This window comes from Puma concolor, chromosome E3 (genome assembly GCF_028749965.1).
Source record: "Puma concolor isolate L17-30 chromosome E3, mPumCon1.1.hap2, whole genome shotgun sequence".
Taxonomy (NCBI): domain Eukaryota; kingdom Metazoa; phylum Chordata; class Mammalia; order Carnivora; family Felidae; genus Puma; species Puma concolor.
The window spans coordinates 17,759,304-17,778,960 of NC_141682.1; the positions used below are offsets into that span (position 1 = coordinate 17,759,304).

At 39.3% G+C, this 19,657-nt stretch overlaps 1 protein-coding gene and 1 pseudogene across 2 annotated transcripts in view; one reads left to right on the forward strand and one right to left on the reverse strand.

Moving 5' to 3' along the window:
* The first annotated feature begins 11,155 nt into the window (after positions 1 to 11,155).
* LOC112856143 (transcription elongation factor A protein-like 8) lies at positions 11,156 to 13,039 on the forward strand (annotated as a pseudogene).
* Positions 13,040 to 16,963: 3,924 nt separating this feature from the next.
* The window catches only part of LOC147573000 (integrin alpha-D-like), a 37,026-nt gene continuing 34,332 nt past the window's right edge, over positions 16,964 to 19,657 (reverse strand). For both annotated transcript variants that reach the window (XM_086692301.1, XM_086692300.1), the window contains one exon: positions 16,964 to 17,594. In XM_086692301.1, the coding sequence (XP_086548427.1) occupies positions 17,496 to 17,594 (99 nt within the window). In that variant the 3' untranslated portion in view covers positions 16,964 to 17,495. The remainder of the gene's footprint in view (positions 17,595 to 19,657) is intronic.

Below are 19,657 nucleotides of genomic sequence, written 5' to 3' on the forward strand. Positions count from 1 at the left end.
GTTGCTACAAAGGGCCATATTTCATTCTTTTTCATTGCCACGTAGTATTCCATTGTGTATATAAACCACAATTTCTTTATCCATTCATCGGTTGATGGACATTTAGGCTCTTTCCATAATTTGGCTATTGTTGAGAGTGCTGCTATAAACATTGAGGTACAAGTGCTCCTATGCATCAGCACTCCTGTATCCCTTGGGTAAATTCCTAGCAGTGCTATTGCTGGGTCATAGGGTAGATCTATTGTTAATTTTTTGAGGAACCTCCACACTGTTTCCCAGAACGGCTGCACCAGTTTGCATTCCCACCAACAGTGCAAGAGGGTTCCCGTTTGTCCACATCCTCTCCAGCATCTATAGTCTCCTGATTTGTTCATTTTAGCCACTCTGACAGGCGTGAGATGGTATCTGAGTGTGGTTTTGATTTGTATTTCCCTGATGAGGAGCGACATTGAGCATCTTTTCATGTGCCTGTTGGCCATCTGGATATCTTCTTTAGAGAAGTGTCTATTCATCTTTTCTGCCCATTTCTTCACTGGATTATTTGTTTTTCGGGTGGAGAGTTTGGTGAGCTCTTTATATATTTTGGATACTAGCCCTTTGTCCGATATCTCATTTGCAAATATCTTTTCCCATTCCGTTGGTTGCCTTTTAGTTTTGTTGGTTGTTTCCTTTGCTGTGCAGAAGCTTTTTATCTTCATAAGGTCCGAGTAGTTCATTTTTGCTTTTAATTCCCTTGCCTTTGGGGATGTGTCGAGTAAGAGATTGCTACGGCTGAGGTCAGAGAGGTCTTTTCCTGCTTTTTCCTGTAGGGTTTTGATGGTTTCCTGTGTCACATTCAGGTCCTTTATCCATTTTGAGTGTATTTTTGTGAATGGTGTGAGAAAGTGGTCTAGTTTCAATCTTCTGCATGTTGCTGTCCAGTTCTCCCAGCACCATTTGTTAAAGACACTGTCTTTTTTCCATTGGATGTTCTTTCCTGCTTTGCTAAAGATTAGTTGGCCATACGTTTGTGGGTCTAGTTCTGGGGTTTCTATTCTATTCCATTGGTCTATGCGTCTGTTTTTGCGCCAATACCATGCTGTCTTGATGATTACAGCTTTGTAGTAGAGGCTAAAGTCTGGGATTGTGATGCCTCCTGCTTTGGTCTTCTTCCGAATTACCTTGGCTACTCGGGGTGTTTTGTGGTTCCATATAAATTTTAGGATTGCTTGTTCTAGCTTCGAGAAGAATGCTGGTGCAATTTTGATTGGGATTGCATTGAATGTGTAGATAGCTTTGGGTAGTATTGACATTTTGACAATATTTATTCTTCCAATCCATGAGCATGGAATGTTTTTCCATTTCTTTGTGTCTTCTTCAATTTCCTTCATAAGCTTTCTATAGTTTTCAGCATACAGATCTTTTACATCTTTGGTTAGATTTATTCCTAGGTATTTTATGCTTCTTGGTGCAGTTGTGAATGGGATCAGTTTCTTTATTTGTCTTTCTGTTGCTTCATTATTAGTGTATAAGAATGCAACTGATTTCTATACATTGATTTTGTATCCTGCGACTTTGCTAAATTCATGTATCAGTTCTAGTAGCCTTTTGGTGGCATCTGTTGGGTTTTCCATGTATACTATCATGTCATCTGCCAAAAGTGAAAGCTTGACTTCACCTTTGCCAATTTTGATGCCTTTGTTTTCCTTTTGTGGTCTGATTGCTGATGCTAGCACTCCCAACACTGTGTTAAACAGCAGCGGTGAGAGTGGACATCCCTGTCATGTTCCTGATCTCATGGGGAAAGCTCTCAGTTTTTCTGCATTGAGGATGATGTTAGCTGTGGGCTTTTCATAAATGGCTTTTATGATGTTTACGTAAGTTCCTTCTTTCCCAACTTTCTGAAGGGTTTTTATTAAGAAAGGATGCTGAATTTTGTCAAATGCTTTTTCTGCATCGATTGACAGGATCATATTGTTCTTATCTTATCAAAGTAATGCTGGTTCATAGAATGAGTCTCCTAGTTTTCCTTCCCTTTCTATTTTTTTGGAACAGCTTGAGAAGGATAGGTATTATCTCTGCTTTAAATGTGTGGTAGAATTCCCCAGGGAAGCCATCTGGTCCTGGACTCTTATTTGTTGGGAGATTTTTGATAACTGATTCAATTTCTTCGCTGGTTATGGGTCTGTTCAAGTTTTCTATTTCTTCCTGTTTGAGTTTTGGAAGTGTGTGTTTGCTTAGGAATTTGTCCATTTCTTCCAGGTTTTCCAATTGTTGGCATATAATTTTTCTTTTTTTTTTTTTCATTCCTTAATTTTTTTCTTTTTTCTTTTTCTTTTTTTTTTTTCAACATATGAAGTTTATTGTCAAATTGGTTTCCATACAACACCCAGTGCTCATCCCAACAGGTGCCCTCCTCAATACCCATTACCCACCCTCCCCTCCCTCCCACCCCCCATCAACCCTCAGTTTGTTCTCAGTTTTTAAGAGTCTCTTATTTTTTGGCTCTCTTCCACTCTAACCTCTTTTCTTTTTCCTTCCCCTCCCCCATGGGTTTCTGTTAAGTTTCTCAGGATCCACTTAAGAGTGAAACTGGCATATAATTTTTCATAGTATTCCCTGATAATTGTTTGTATCTCTGAGAGATTGGTTGTAATAATTCCATATCCATTCGTTATTTTATCTATTTGGGACATCTCCCTTTTCTTTTTGAGAAGCCTGGCTAGAGATTTATCAATTTTGTTTATTTTTTCAAAAACCAACTCTTGGTTTCATTGATCTGCTGTATAGTTTTTTTAGATTCTGTATTGTTTATTTCTGCTCTGATCTTTATTATTTCTCTTCTTCTGCTGGTTTTGGGGTGTCTTTGCTGTTCTGCTTCTAGTTCCTTTATGTGTGCTGTTAGATTTTGTATTTGGGATTTTTCTTGTTTCTGGAGATAGGCCTTGATTGCAATGCATTTTCCTCTCCGGACTGCCTTCGCTGCATCCCAAAGTGTTTGGAATGTCGTGTTTTCATTTTCATTTGTTTCCATATATTTTTTAGTGTCTTCTCTAATTGTCTGGTTGACCCATTTCTTCTTTAGTAGGGTGTTCTTTAACGTCCATGGTTTGGAGATTTTCCAGACTTTTTCCTGTGGTTGATTTCAAGTTTCATAGCATTGTGGTCTGAAAGTGTGCATGGTATGATCTCAATTCTTGTATACTCATGAGGGGCTGTTTTGTGACCCAGTATGTGATCTCTCTCGGAGAATGTTCCATGTGCACTCGAGAAGAAAGTATATTCTGTTGCTTTGGGATGCAGAGTTCTAAATATATCTGTCAAGTCCATCTGATCCAATGTATCATTCAGGGCCCTTGTTTCCTTATTGAACCTGTGTCTAGATGATCTGTCCATTGTTGTAAGTGGAGTATTAAAGTCCCCTGCAATTACCACATATCAATAAGTTTGCTTATGTTTGTGATTGTTTTATATATTTAGGGGCTCCTGTATTTGGCGCATAGACATTTATAATTGTTAGCTCTTCCTGATGGATAGACCCTGTAATTATTATCTAATGCATTTCTTCATCTCTTGTTAAAGCCTTTAATTTAATTCTAGTTTGTCTGATATGAGTATGTCTACTCTAGCTTTCTTTTGACTTCCAGTAGCATGATAGAAAGTTCTCCATCCCCTCACTTTCAATCTGAAGTTGTCCTCAGGTCTAAAATGAGTGTCTTATATACAGCAAATAGATGGGTCTTGTTTTTTTTTATCCATTCTGATACGCTATGTTTTTTGTTTGGAGCATTTAGTCCATTTACATTCAGTGTTATTATTGAAAGATATGGGTTTAGAGTCATTGTGATGTCTGTAGATTTCATGCTTGTAGTGATATCTCTGGTACTTTGTGGTCCTTGCAACATTTCACTCAGAATCTCCCTTAGGATTTCTTGTAGGGCTGGTTTAGTGGTGAATTCCTTCAGTTTTTGTTTGGGAAGACCTCTATCTCTCCTTCTATCCTGAATGACAGACTTGCTGGATAAAGGATTCTTGGCTGCATATTTTTTCTGTTCATCACATTGAAGATTTCCTACCATTCATTTCTGGCCTGCCACGTTTCAGCAGATAGGTCTGCTACTATTCTCATGTGTCTACCTTTGTCAGTTATAGCCTATTTAGCACTAGCTGCTTTCAGAATTTTCTCTTTATCCTTGTATTTTGCCAGTTTCACTTTGATATATCATGCAGAAAATGGATCAAGTTATGTCTGAAGGGAGTTCTCTGTGCCTCTTGGATTTCAATGTCTTTTTCCTTCCCCAGATCAGGGAAGTTCCCAGCTATGTTTGTTCAAGTACACCTTCAGCCCCTTTCTCTCTCTCTTCCTCTTTTGGGATTTATTATACAGATATTGTTCCATTTCAATGCATCACTTAGTTCTCTAATTTTGACCTTATAGTCCTGAATTTTTTTTTATCTCTCTTTTTCTCAGCTTCCTCTTTTTCCATAATTTTATCTTCTAATTCTCCTATTCTCTCCTCTGCCTCTTTAATCCGAACTGTGGTCGCCTCCATTTTATTTTGCACCTCATTTATAGCATTTTTAAGCTCTCATGACTATTTCTTAGTCCCTTGATCTCTGTAGCAATAGATTCTCTGCAGTCTATATATTTTTTCAAGCCCAGCGATTAATTTTATGACTATTATTCTAAATTCTTGTTTCCTTACATTGCTTAAATCGTTTTTGATCAATTCGTTAGCTGTCACTACTTCCTGGAGTTTCTTTTGAGGAGAATTCTTCCGTTTTGTCATTTTGGATAGTCCCTTGGGTGGCATTGAACTGCAGGGCATTTCCCTGTGCTGTGTGGAGTTAACCTGTGTTGGTAAGCGGTGCCACAGTCAGACTCGACATCTGTCCCCAGCCCACCGCTGGGGCCACAGTCAGACTGGTGTGTACCTTATCTTCTACTCTCCCAGCGGCCAGACTCACTGTGGAGTGGCATGGCTCCTGTCTGGGCTACTTGCACACTGCCAGGCTTGTGGTGCTGCTTTGATGGGATCTGGCATATTAGCTTGGGTGGATCCACAAGGTGCACAGGGGCAGAAGGGGCAGGCTTAGCTCACTTTGCCATCTGTGGTCCCCTGCAGGATGGGTCCCACAGCACTGGGAGGGAGGCAGACTTGTCAGAGCGATGGATCCACAGAAGCACATTCTTGGGTGTTTGTGCAGTGCAAGCAAGTTCAGTGATGGGAACTGGTTCCCTTTGGGATTTTGGCTGGGGAATGGGAGAGGGAGATGGTGCCTGTCAGCACCTTTGTTCCCCACAGAGCTGAGCTGTCTTCCAGGGCTCTACAACTCTCCCTCCTGGTGTCCTCTCACCTTCCCGCCCTCTGAACAGAGCTGACTTTTAACATTCTAGATGTTAAGTCCCGCTGGCTGTCAGAACTCATAGAGGCCAGCCCCTCCCCTTTTGCAAGCCAGACTTCAGGGGCTTTGCCTTCCCAGGTGGGCTGCCCCGCCACCACCCTAGCTCCCTCACGCCAGTCCACGTAGCACGCACTGCCTCTCCCCCTCCCTCATCTCTTCCATGAGGCTCTTGTCTACCCTTGGCTCCAGAGAGTCCATTCTGCTAGTCTTCTGGCAGTTTTTTGAGTTATTTAGGCAGATGTGGGTGGAATCTAAGTTATCAGCAGGATGAGGTGAGCCCAGTGTCCTCCTACGCCACCATCTTCTGAACCTTCCTTATACCAGCCGTATGGTTTTTTGATTCTCTGTTTGGTCTTCTTTTCTCCCTTTTCATTTTTCTCTTTTTATGGGACCACTGACCAGTGGGATAGAGCAGCCAAAATGAAACAACAGAGTGCATGCAAGATACACCAAAAACGCTATCTGAAGTGCCAGACCCTGGACAGTGTATGGCCCCCTTTTAAAATAGCAGTACTCTCAGTTGCAGGAAACATAACAAGCTTTTAAAACATGCAAAAGACAGAAATTTAGTCAAAATGACAAAACAGAGAAATTCTCCCCAAAAGAAAATTCAGGAAGAAATCACAGCCAGAAAATTTCTCAAAGAGATATAAACAATATATACGAACAAGAATTTAGAATGACAGCCATAAGACTAATAGCTGGACTAGAAAAAAGCATAGAAGAATCTCTTGCTGCAGAGATAAAAAAAAAAAAACAAGAATTAGTCACCATGAATTTTAAAATGCTATAATTGAGATGCAAAATAAAATAAATACAGTGATAGCAAGGGTGTAACAAGCAGAGGAGAGAATAGTTGAAATAGAATATAAAGTAATGGAAAATAATGAAGCTGAAAAAAAAGGACAAGAAATTACTAGATCATGAGGGGAGAACTAGAGAATTAAGTCATTCCATGAAATGAAACAATATCCATATCATAGGAGTTCCAGAAGAAGAGCAATGGAAAGGGACAGGTTTATTTGAACAAATTATAGCTGAGAACTTCCCTAATCTGGGGAAGAAAACAGGCATCCAAGTCCAAGAGGCACAGAGAACTCCTTGTAAAAGCAACAAAAAACAGGTCAACACGATGACATATCATAGCAAAACTAGAAAAACACAAAGATAAAGAGAGAATTCTGAAAGTAGCTAGGGCCAAATGATTCTTAAACTACAAGGGTAGACATATATGGTTAGTAGCAGACCTGTCCACTGAAACTTGGCAAGCCATAAGAGAGTAGTAGGAAATATTCAATGTGAAGAATAGGAAAAATTTGCAGCCAAGAATCCTTTATCCAGCAAGGCTATCGTTCAGAATAGAAGGAGAGATAAAGAGTTTTCCAGACAAACAAAAACTGAAGGAATTCATCACCAGTAAACCAGCACTACAAGAGATCCTGAGGCGGACTCTGTGAGTGGAAAGGAGCAAAAACTACAAAGCACCAGAGACATCACAACAAACATGAAATCTACAAATAACACAATGCCACTAAATTCATACCTTTCAGTAATTATTCTGAATATAAATGGACTAAATGCCCCAATCAAAAGACATAGGGTATCACAATGGATTTAAAAAAAACATATCTATCTATATGATGCCTACAAAAGACTCACTTTAGACCAGAGGACACCTGCAGATTGACAGTGAGGGGATAGAGAACCATCTATCACACTAACAGACATCAAAAGAAAGCCGGAGTAGCCACGCTTATATCAGACAAACTAGATTTTAAAGCAAAGACTGTACCAAGAGATGAAAAAGGGCATTGTATCATGGCATTATATCATAATTAATAAATATATCCATCAAGAAGAGCTAAAAATTGTAAATATTTATGCCTCCACATGAAACACCCAAATATATAAATCAATTAATCACATACATAAGCAAATTTTTGGATAATAATATGGTAATTGTAGGAGACTTTAATACTCCACTTACAACAACGGATAGATAATCCAGGCAGAAAATCAATAAGGAAATAACAATTCTGAATGACACATTGGACCAGATCACATTTTGGATAGCTCACATTTTGGGTCACAAAACAATCCTCAACAGGTACAAAAAGACCAAGATCATACCATGCACATTTTCAGATCACAACGCAATGAAACTTGAAGTCAAGCACACAAAAAATTTGGAAATCCCCCAAATACATGGAGGTTAAAGAACATCCTACTAAAGAATTAATGAGTTAACCAGGAAATTAAAGAAGAAATTTAAAAATACATGGAAGCCAGTGAAAATGAAAACATGACAGTCCAAACCCTTTGGGATACAGCAAAGGCAGTCCTAAGAAGAAAATACATTGCAATTCAGGCCTGTCTCAAGAAGCAATAAAGGTCCCAAATACACAACCTAACCTTACACCTAAAGGAGGTAGAAGAGCAGCAGCAAATAAAGCCTAAAGCCAGTAGAAATAGGGAAATAATAAAGATTAGAGCAGAAATAAATGATATAGAAACAAACAAAAACAGTAGAACAGATCAATGAAACTAAGAGCTGGTTCTCTGGAAGAATAAATAAAATTGATAACCCCGTAAAAAGAGTTATTAAGAAAAAAAGAGAAAGGATTCAAATGGATAAAATCACAAATGAAAAAGAGAGATCACAACCAACACCACAGAAATACAATACAAATTGGGCCATCTGGGAGAAATGAAAAAATTCCTAGGAACTCACAGACTACAAACACTTAAACATAAAGAGATGGAAAATTTAAAGAGATCTATAACCAACAAAGAAATTGAATCAGTTATCAAGAATCTCCCAACAAACAAGAGTTCTAGGCAAATGGCTTCCCAGGGGATTTCTGCCAGACATTTAAAGAAGAGTTAATACCTATTCTTCTCAAACTCTTAAAAAAAAAAAAGAAAGAAATGGAAAGAAAGCTTGCAAACTCATTCTACAAAGCCAGCATTACCTTGATTCCAAAACCAGACAAAGACTGCACTAAAAAGGAGAATTACAGGCCAATATCCCTGAAGAAACTGGATGCAAAAATTCTCAACAAGATACTAGCAAATTGAGGACATTAAAAGAATTATCCACCATGACCAAGTGGGATTTATTCCTGGGCTGCAGGGCTGGTTCAATATTAGCATATCAATCAGTGTGATACACCATATTTATAAAAGAAAGGACAAGAACCATATGACTCTGTCAATAGATGCAGAAAAAGCATTTGACAAATTACAGTATCCTTTCTTGATAAAAATGTTCAAGAAAGTAGGGATGGAAGAAACATACCTTAACATCATAAAAGTAATATATGAAAGGTCCACAGCTAATATCATCCTCAATGGGGTAAAACTGAGATCTTTCCCCCTAAGATCAGAAATGCAACAGGGACGTCCATTCTTTCCACTGTTGTTCAACATAGTATTGGAAGTCCTAGCCTCAGCAGACAACAAAAAGAAATAAAAGGCATCCAAATTAGCAAAGAAGTAAAACTTCCACTCTGTGTAGGTGACATTATACCTGGAAAACTTGAAAGACTCTACCAAAAAACTGCTAGATTTGATGCATGAATTCAGCAAAGTCCTAGGATACAAAATCAATGTAGAAAAATCAGTTGCATTTCTATAAACCAAAAATTAAGCAACAGAAAATGATATCAAGGAATCGATCCCATTCACAATTGCTCCCAAACCCATAATACCTAGGAATACACCTAACTAAAGAGGTAAAAGATCTGTATGCTGAAAACTTTAGAAAGCTTATGAGAGAAATTGAAGAAGCCACAAAGAAATGGAAAAAAACGTTCCATGCTCATGGATTGGAAAAACAAATATTATTAAAATGTTGATACTTACCCAAAGCAATATACATATTCAATAAATCCCTATCAAAATAACACCAGCATTCTTCACAGAGTTAGAACAAACAATCTTAAAATTTATATGGAAGCATAAATAGCCAAAGTAATGTTAAAAAAAAAAAAAAAAGCTGGAGGCATCACAATCCCAGACTTTAACCTGTATTACAAAGTTATAATCATCAAGACAGTATGGTATTGGCCCCAAAACAGACACACATATCAATGGAGCAGAATCAAGAACCCAAAAGTGGACCCACTAATACATGGCCAACTAATCTTCGATAAAGCATGAAAGAATATCCAATGGAAAAAAGTCTCTTTAGTAAATGGTGCTGGGAGAACTGGAAATCAACATGCAGAAGAATTAAATTGGACCACTTTCTTATACCATACACAAAAATAAATTCAAAATGATGAAACACCTAAATGTGAGACAGGAAACCATCAAAATCCTACAGGGGATAACAGACAACAACCTCTTTGACCTAGGCTGCAGCAACTTCATATTTGACATGTCTCCAGAGGCAAGGGAAATAAAAGCAAAAATGAACTATTGGGAACTTATAAAGATAAAAATCTTCCGCACAGCAAAGGAAACAATCAACAAAACTAAAAGGTAACCAACGGAATGGGAGCAGATATTTGCAAATGACATATTGGATAAAGGGTTAACATCAAAAATCTATAAAGAAATTACTAAACCCAACATCCCCCCCAAAAAACAAATAACCAGTGAAGAAATGGGCAGAGCACATGAATAGACACTTTTCCAAAGAAGACTTCCAGATGGGAAACAGACACATGAAAAGATGCTCAACACCACTCATCACCAGGGAAATACAAATCAAAACCACAATGAGATACCACCTCACACTTGTCAGAATGGCTAAAATTAACAACTCAGGAACCAATAGATGTTGGCGAGGATGTGGAGAAAGAGGAACATTTTTTGCACTGTAGTGGGAAAGCAAACTTGTGTAACCACTCTGTAAAATTATGTAGATTACTAGGAACTTAAAGGACTTTAAACAACGCTGATTCAAAGGGGCAGATGTATCCCAATGTTTATAGCAGCACTATCAACAATAGTTAAATTATGGAAAGAGCCCAAATGTCCATCAACTGATGAATGGATGAAGAAGATGTGGTATATATATGATGAAAAATAATTCTTGACATTTGCAACAACATGATGGAACTGGAGGGTCTTAGGCTAAGTGAAATGAGTCAGTCAGAGAAAGACAGCTATCATATGATTTCAGTCATACTTGGAATTTGAGAAATTCAATGGATGAGCATAGGGGAAGGGAAGGAAAATTAAGATAAAAAAAGAAAGGGAGGCAAACCATAAGAGACTGTTAAATACAGAGAACAAACTGAAGGTTGCTGGCTTGTGGGTGGATGGGGGTGGGTTAAATGGGTGATGGGCATTAAAGAGGACACTTTTTAGGATGAGCACTAGGTGTCATATATAAGAGATGAATCACTGGGTTCTACTCCTGAAGCCAAGACTACAGTGTATGTTAACTAACTTGAATTAAAAAAAATCCCAAGAGTGCCATGTATTAATGAATATTCTACCTGCTAATAAGTCTCACACAAAATGGTGAGATACAGGGAACTCTATACTTTCTGAGTGTTTTGTGAGTTTATGAAAGTTATTTTTCAAAATATTTATTTGAGTTCCAAAATAAAGGTCACTCTGAGGAAAGCAGGCTTTTCTATGGACTCATCTGATTAACAAGGCATGAGATCCTAGAGGACATGAGGTCTGTCTGAGGCCTGTTAGAAAACCGAATGGAAGTCATCCAGCAGTCATTAATGAAATGGAGTCAACCTGTGCAGAAGCCCTTATAATCAAAGGCCTGTTTCCCTGCAGCAGCTCCTCATTACCAGAGAAGGAGGAAAGTATCCCAGATCCTTTCAGGACTCTTGGTCTTTGGGGCACAATACAAAATGTGTGAGAGAAGTGGGAGGAAAATCCCCTGGATCCCCGCAGGATTAATTTATTTAAAAAAAATAACAGAAAGATACTCAACATGCCAAAGCCTTGTGAAGAAAAGGAAGGAAAACCACAGAACATGCCAAAGCCTGTGACAGATCACTCTTCAGAAGATGTACCACAGGAGGTGGAAGGAAATCCTCACATTTCCAAAGAAGGTTCAAGCCAGGAAGCCTAAGGAAACATTAGAGGAGGGCTGACCCACCTGACTAGGGTTTTTTGTTTGTTTGTTTTGGTTTTTCAATTTTGCATTATTTGTTCAAATTTTTATTTAAATTTTGCTTAGTTCACACATAGTCTTTGTTTGCAGGAGTAGAATTTAGTGATTCATTACTTACATATAACACCCAGTACTCAACATGACAAGTGCCCTCCTTAATATGCATCATGCATTTAGCCCCACCCAAGTCACCTCCCTCCACCAACCCTCAGTTTGTTCTCTGCTAGAGTCTCTTATGATTTGTTTCCCTCTCTCTTTTTTCTTTCCCCTTATGTCCATCTGTTTTGTTTCTTAAATTCCACATATGAGTGAAATCATTATGGTATTTTCTTTCTCTAACTGATTTATTGTGCTTAGCATAATACACTTTAGCTCCATCCATGTTGTTGCAAATGGCAAGATTTTATTCCTTTTGATGACTAATATTCCATTATACACCTTCTTTACTATTTATCAGTCGATGGACATTTGGGCTCTTTCTATAGTTTGGCTATTGTTGATAATGATGCTATAAACATCAGGGTGCATGTAACCCTTCATCTGTATTTTTGCAGCCCTTAGGTAACTTTCTAGTAGTGCAATTGCTGGGTCACAGGGTAGTTCTATTTTTAGCTTGTTGAGGAATCTCCATACTGTTTTCCAGAGTGGCTGCATCAGTTTGCATTCCCACCAACAGCACAAGAGGGTTCCCTTTCTCCAAATCTTCACCAATATCTATTTGTTCCTGAGTTGTTAATTTTAGTCATTCTGACAGGTGTGAGGTGGTGTCTCATCATGGTTTTGATTTGTATTTCCCTGATGTTGAATGATGTTGAGCATCTTCTCATGTTTCTGTTAGCCATCTGGATGTCTCCTATTCATGTCTTCTGCCCATTTATTAACTGGGTTATTTGCTTTTAGGTGTTGAGTTTAAGAAGTTCTTTATGGATTTTGGATACTAACACTTTTCAGATATGTTGTTTGAAAGTATCTTCTCCCATTCCATAGGCTGCTATAGTTTGTTGATTGTTTCCTTCACTGTGCAAAAGCATTTTATCTTGATGAAATCCCAATAATTTTTGCTTTTGTTTCCCTTGCCTTCGACGACGTGTATAGTAAGAAGTTGCTATGGCTGAGGTCAGAGAAGTTGGCCTGGCCATGGGTTTAAACAATTTTTTTTAATGTTTATTCATTTTTGAGAGACAGAGAGAGACAGAACACGAGCAGGGAAGGGGCAGAGAGAGGGAGACACAGAATCTGAAACAGACTCCAGGCTCTGAGCCATCAGCAGAGAGCCCAACGCGGGGCTCAAACTCACGGACTATGAGATCATGACCTGAGCTGAAGCCGGATGCTCAACCGACTGAGCCACCCAGGCGCCCCTGGCGATGGGTTTAAAGAGGACATGCCTGTGAAGCATTTGGAGCCTGAAGAAATGATAAGAGGTGTAGATGAGGTGGAAATTCTTAGGGAAGAGATAGGAAGAGAAGAACAAGAAACAAGTTTGTGGTGATGCATTGGAAGCAAAGGCATTCATAGAGCCATCCTTATTCTGTATGCTTTAGGCTTGAATTCTGTTCTTGACTGATATTAAATTCTGGCCTCTGCTTTCTTACTGCCAGCATTTTCTGATGTATCTTTGACTCCCTTGTACTTTTAATCATCTGATGGAATTTTGTAAAAGAACAAAGTTTCCTTGTTACCAACATCTCACTGGACTTTGTATTTTGACCCATTCTCCAGGTCTGTTTTTCAATTGGAAAGCTTCACATATATGCATGAAAATATATTCATTCTCTTTTGTGAAGTAAAACATAACAGGTTACAAAGCAGTATGTTTAGCATCAGCTCACATTTGCAGGATTAAATGCTGCAAATTGTGTGTGAATGCATATGTATATACATACATACATACATATATCCAAAAAAATGTTTAAGTTATATACAGTATTAACCATGCTGTCATCTATACCATCCAGATAGTCTCAACAACACATTGCTCTTTTGAGGCTTCTACTGTGGAAATTGTGGGTAGTGTACATGCCAAGTACAGGGGAGAGAGTAAGGAGCGTCCCATTGCCCAGGTCCAGCTCAAGAGTCAATTGGTGGCCACAACCTGTCAGTGACCTCCTCCAACATTCTACCCCTTGTGACTGGCTATTAGAATGTTACACACACCTCTCTGCTGCAATGTGCCCTGACTGGTCAGCAATGAGTTTCACTAGGATAGCGGCGACTCCTTTAGCAGCTATTTGCATGCACTGCAGGCAGATACCACAGTAGCAGTAGAGGCACGTGCAAGAGAAAACACAGATGAAGATAATGATTCCTAAAATAAGTAACCTTTTTTTCCACCAAGAGCCCCATAATCCAAACCATTTATTTATTAAGTCCCCTAGTTTTGGGGTCAGATCATTCAGGGCATTCACTTGTGTCCTCATGGGATTTAATAAAGATGATACATTAACAGACTCATCAGATATGAACACACAACACTCTTTTTGGGTTATAGCACAGGTTGTCTCCTTATGAGATAGCAATAATATACAAAGTGATCCTACTTTGGAAGACATCTTTTCTCATTAGAGATATTTCAGTATTCAGTAAATACAGGCTTTGTCAGCTATAATTTAAGTCTTGGTGGATGAATTTAGTAAGGGCTTCTGTGTGTGCTATTATGTCCTCCAGACCAATTAAGAGAACAAAGACAGCAGCCAAATGATCTTATCACTGCAAAACACCTTTCCCATCTGGCCTTGAGGAGAGGGGGGATAGCAATTTTTGTTACTGTGGGGTAAACTCTCCAACTCTCCCATGCCCGAGGAAAACCCAGGATGCAGTGATATCTATCCCATGGCCAACTCCCAAGACCCATTTTTCAGTCTCCTGGCTAGCTAGAAAGTTGTTGGTTTGCACTTCAGGAATTCCCAGGATGAAATTTGAAACCAGTCCCAATATTGAAGGCAGACAGAGCCTGAATAAAGAGTCAGGCCACTCCAGATTGGTAGGTAGCAGAGTTAATAAGCAAGGGAAATATGAGGCTTGTCTTGGGCAGCTGCAAGAATAGTAGATCTTTGCACATGCCCACCAGAATCTTAAGTTTATATAGAGGACTTAACTAGATTGAGGCACATGTACCACCCAGATAGACTCAGTACATATTGCTTTCTAAGGCTGTGTCCTTGAAAGTGGCTCCCACAGTGGGAATGGTGGGCAGAGTATATATTCCAAGGACAGGGCAGGGGATTAGAAGACTCGAATTACCTGGGTCAACCAATGGTCACCTCCTTTCAATGACCTTCTCCACCAAAGTGCTCTTCTTGCCTTTGGGCACTATTATCCAAGGACAAAATGCCTGTAGCTATGGCAGCCATCTTGCAATGATGAGGGGGATGGTCTAAGACAAAAGCATCACAAGATAGCCGCATCTTAATGTCATTATTGAGTGACTGAATTAATGACTATATCTGGACCCCTTGTGAGAAGGCTTTTTATATACCCTTATGTATTTTGATGTTCCCTGTTACTTACAGCCAAAACCAACTTTCCAGTATAGATATTAACCTCGTTGCTGCTTTTATAGGCTTCTTGGAAATTGTGTGACTATTACATACTTTTGATATAAGAGCAACTTTAATTTATGCTACTGTAGTTTTGTTGTCTTCTCTGTATTTAATGATAAAATTGTTGCTTTGGGATGTTTTGAGAAACATGCTTCAGTTGTTCTGAGAAACCTTTGTTGCCTTATCTGAGAGGTCATTATATCATGTGAGAAAATGACACAAAAGCTTTGATAACTTCATGCCATCATTTGACAAAGTTTCATAATGGATAATGGCCTAGGAGAAAATAGATATGTAACCCAATAAAATCCAATTTCAATGGTATAATATTTTCTAGATATATTTTAATTTTGGGCTCAGAATAACTCATCCCACCATTCATATCCCTATACTAAATGTGCACTGGAATCTCATTCAATATTGATTTTGATGATATTATCCTAAGCAATTTACTTTTTTTTAAATCACGACTTTTATGTTTCAGTGAAAAAATTTTGAGCCATTGACCCATTTTTGTGATTTGGAGATATAGCATAACACAAGAGCACCTGTGAAAAATGCAAATAAAATTAATATAAGTAATAATATGCAAATATGCAAACAGGTGAAAATAACACCTGTTGCCTTCATTTTAGGCAAGAGCCCACTGCAGTCCTTAGAGACCATGGACAACCTTTAGAAACACAATTATTAAGGATATAGCAGTATTTCTATGAAAGTCACCAGTTTCAAATGTGTGAAATGTATGGGTTCAAAACTGTTCCTTGCTGTTTTTTTTTTTTTTTTTCTAAAACTTAGCACTTAGGAGACCACCAGACACCACTGTGATTCATGGAACACATTTTGAGAAACAACATTCTCAAGCTTGATTTTCATATACTCTAATCTTAAGGCCCACTCATAGTTATTGCATAGTATTTGGTCCTTCTGGAAACTCCAAAGGGATTTTGGGCCCTATAATAGTGAATGCAGGAGATATTTTTGGTTGGCAGTAAAGGGTCATTTTCCAGCTTCCCCTAAAATCACTCATCAACTGTCTCACCCTTCTGTAGTTTTAATTCAAACATCCAAATGGCCCAAACTCGTGGGAGGTGGCAGCAGCAGTGGGATCCCTCTAGGGCATGGAAAGGCCTGCTATGTGTTGACTCACAACTCAATACTGGGCACTGGTTTGGCCTTTATGCTAAGATGGGTGGCATAAGAGTAATAATGCTTATTTGGGGCGGCAGGTCTCTGATATAGGGCTTCAAAGTGCCTTCTAATCACTAGCCATATGCAAATAATGACCCCTTCATTACATCCTAGGATTTGTAAGAAATATCTGTGTATTAGTCCACTTTAATGACCTTTCCAACTGAGCCCCTTCTCCTTGCCCCCACCACAGCCCCATCAGCTTCCTATCGGTGACAGACTGGAGAATAGAGTGAGTAGATTAAGAAGTCAGGTTACCCTAACATAGGGACATTAATAACCTCCATTGTATTTAACTTTCTTGTCCTGGCCCCAGGCTTCACAGCAGGCCAGCATCCACCATGGTTAGTGGACACTATAGGCATCACTATATAGGACTCCCATTCCTACAGTTTTAGACCTTTGACATAGTAACCAAAAAATGTACATGCATTGTTTTGTGCAATGTGTTAAATTGTTAAAGCAAACATTTAAAATACACAATTTTTAGGATAATGCTTTAGCATTTCTTCATTCAATATATTTGGAACCTCAAAAAAATGGAAGTATCCTGGGCATCTTGATCACTTGAGAGATGCTGGAGCTAGCTGAGCCAAAGTGACATTGGGGCAATACCCCTGCTGGGGTACTACTTCTCCCTCCCAGCTAGCAATGCTGACAAAGGCTGGAAGCCATGTTTACAAATTCCAATGTGTAGACATTTTATTCCCAATTCAGTTTCAAAATCTGGACTGAGATTCCTGAGACAAAGAGCTGATATTGATAGTATTTTACTAGGAATTAGGACAATAGTGAGACACAGAGCAACTCATGACGTGTGTATCAAAGCCCACCTTCTGGAAATGGAGCTGGATTCCTAATATCAATTGGAGAGTTCAATTGCCATTCTATGAAAATTAGGGATCCACCAAAGATATATGAGGATTGTGGATTGCTTGGTACTGTACTTTAGAAAGATCATTGGTGGCTAGTGAAGAAAGAGACACTGGAGCCTGAGGCTATTGTTCATGTATTTCTAGGTAAAAATCAAAATCAAGCCCACCCAGGGGCAATGGTGAAGATCCTGTTCTGGGGTTTCCAGTTGCAGCCTTGACAAAACAAATAGCTCTTCCCAGGCAAGCACTTTGGGTGAACACAATGCATCTCCCAAAGGGAGAAAGCAACCTGATCCTGGTGTCCCTCACACGGAGCATTTCTCTCCCTGCTGGCCTAACTTAGGTTAGAGTAAGAGGGCCAAGAAACCTCTCACAGGAGAACAGGTCCAAGGGAGAATAGGAGGTAGTTTATTATTGGGCAACTTGATGGTCTGAGGTCCCATTTTCTGAGATAGTCTGTCCATTTGCTTCCTCTATCATTTCCTTATACTGACGTTTGAAGAAGCCAACCTGTGGAGAGGAAGGAAAATGGAATTAGGAAATCCGGTGGAAGAGAGGAAATGAGACAACTGGGGAGGGAGAGGGATCACCATTGGAAGAGCCCCTACTATGTTCCAGCACTGCACTAGAAACGTTAGACATGCTATGTCATTTAGCCTTTACCAAAATTCTGTGAGTGGGGTGCAATCACCTTCAGAATGAGAAATCAAGACCCAGCATGGGCCAGGCACTGCCTATAGTCATGGAAGGAATCAGCGCTGGTATCCACACCAAATCCAGGTCTTTGCTTTTATGTTACAATTTGCTATGAAGGGAAACATGTAGTGAAGAAGAGGAGAGTGGAAAAGACAGGGAGAGCAATTAACAGCGTCCTGAGAATCAGATAGGAAGGCACATTTATAGGGACTAATGAGGACTGGTGATGTCATACGTGGGAAGGGATCTCTCACACACAGCGACCTAGCAAGAATGTGCACGTAGGCCAGGGGAGGTCTACAAACCCTGGTACTGGTTGTGTGTTGCGATTTACCATAAACTCTGATCTGCTGTGTGGTCAGGCAGCTGTCTTCTGCAACAAGCCAGCACCAGCCACAAAACATGAAGACCCTCCATCCCTCCATGGGCATCCAAGAGGAGACCCTCCATGGGATCAGGTCATCCAAGGAACTGCGGGGCTGGGGGGGGGGGGGGCGGGCGTCTGTGAAGTGGAAGGTTTTGAAACACAGTTGTGCCTGAGTTAAATCACAGAGTGCTGCACCGTTTGGCAGGCAGACAGCTCAGGCACAGACAAGGTGAAGGCTCAGGCACAGACAGGGTGATAGAAACCAGGGACACAGGCAGTGTCACTGCACATCTGTGAGGGCTTGCTGAGGAGGGGTGGCATGCATTTCCCACTCCAAAGAAGAGAGAACAGGGCCAAACCATTTTCTTGTGACACCCATCAGATTGAAACACTTCAGTGACTGAACCCATCAAATTGAACCACTCAGTGAGCCACCAAGTGGAGAATGGAGCCACTACACCAAGCCTGGTGACACTGTGCCCTGCAGGCATATCTCCGTTACAGCAATTGTACCAGAGAATCAGAGAGGCAGGCCCCACTCCCAGAGGACCAGCACAAATCCCTTCACACACTAAGTCTATGGATCATTGAGGGCTGCAAAGTTTCAGCTCTAAGGGAAAAAGTGCCTAGTGCCCCATGGGGGCCTTTCTTTCTTTCTTTCTTTCTTTCTTTCTTTCTTTCTTTCTCTCTTTTGTCCTTTCTTTTTGTTCTTTTATTTTTGTCTTTATTTTTGTTAGATACAGAAAGAGCAATTTTTATTATTTCATTTTAAAAATTTCTATCATTTTTAAATTATATGTATATATTTTTCTTTTCTTTTTCTTTTCTTTCCTTCTACATTTTTCTACCAAGCTTCTTGTAAAAAGCAGACCAAAACACACCTAGGATCTAGCTTCCTTTATGTATTTTATTTTATTTATTTAATTTCTTTTTCTTTCTCCAATTTTTTAAAAATTTATTTGGTTGTATTTTGATTTTTCTTTCTTTCTTTCTCTCCAAAATCACAAGATGGAGGAATTCACCCCAAAAGAAAGAACAGGAAGAAATGACAGTCAGAGATATTTAGTCAATACAGATATAAGTAAGATGTCTGAACTATAATTTAAAACAATTAAGGGTGTTGGCTGTGCCTGAAAAAAGCATAGGAGACACTAAAGAATCCCTTACTGCAGAGATAAAAGAACTAAAATCTACTTGAGCCAAAGTTTAAAATGGTATAAACTGAGATGCAATCCCAAATCGAAGCTATAAAAACAAAGATGGGTGAAGTAGAGGAGGAAATCAGTGATATAGAAGATAAAATTATGGAAAATAATGAAAATGAAAAGATGAAGGAAAGAAAGGTCATGGATGACAATGACAGACTTAGGGAACTAGGTCGCTTATTAAAATGTAATAACATCTATGTCTTGGGAGTCCCAGAAGATGAAGAGAAAGAAAACAGGGCAGAAGGTTTATCAGAACAAATTATAGCTGAAAAACCTCTTAATCTAGGGAAAGACACAGATAT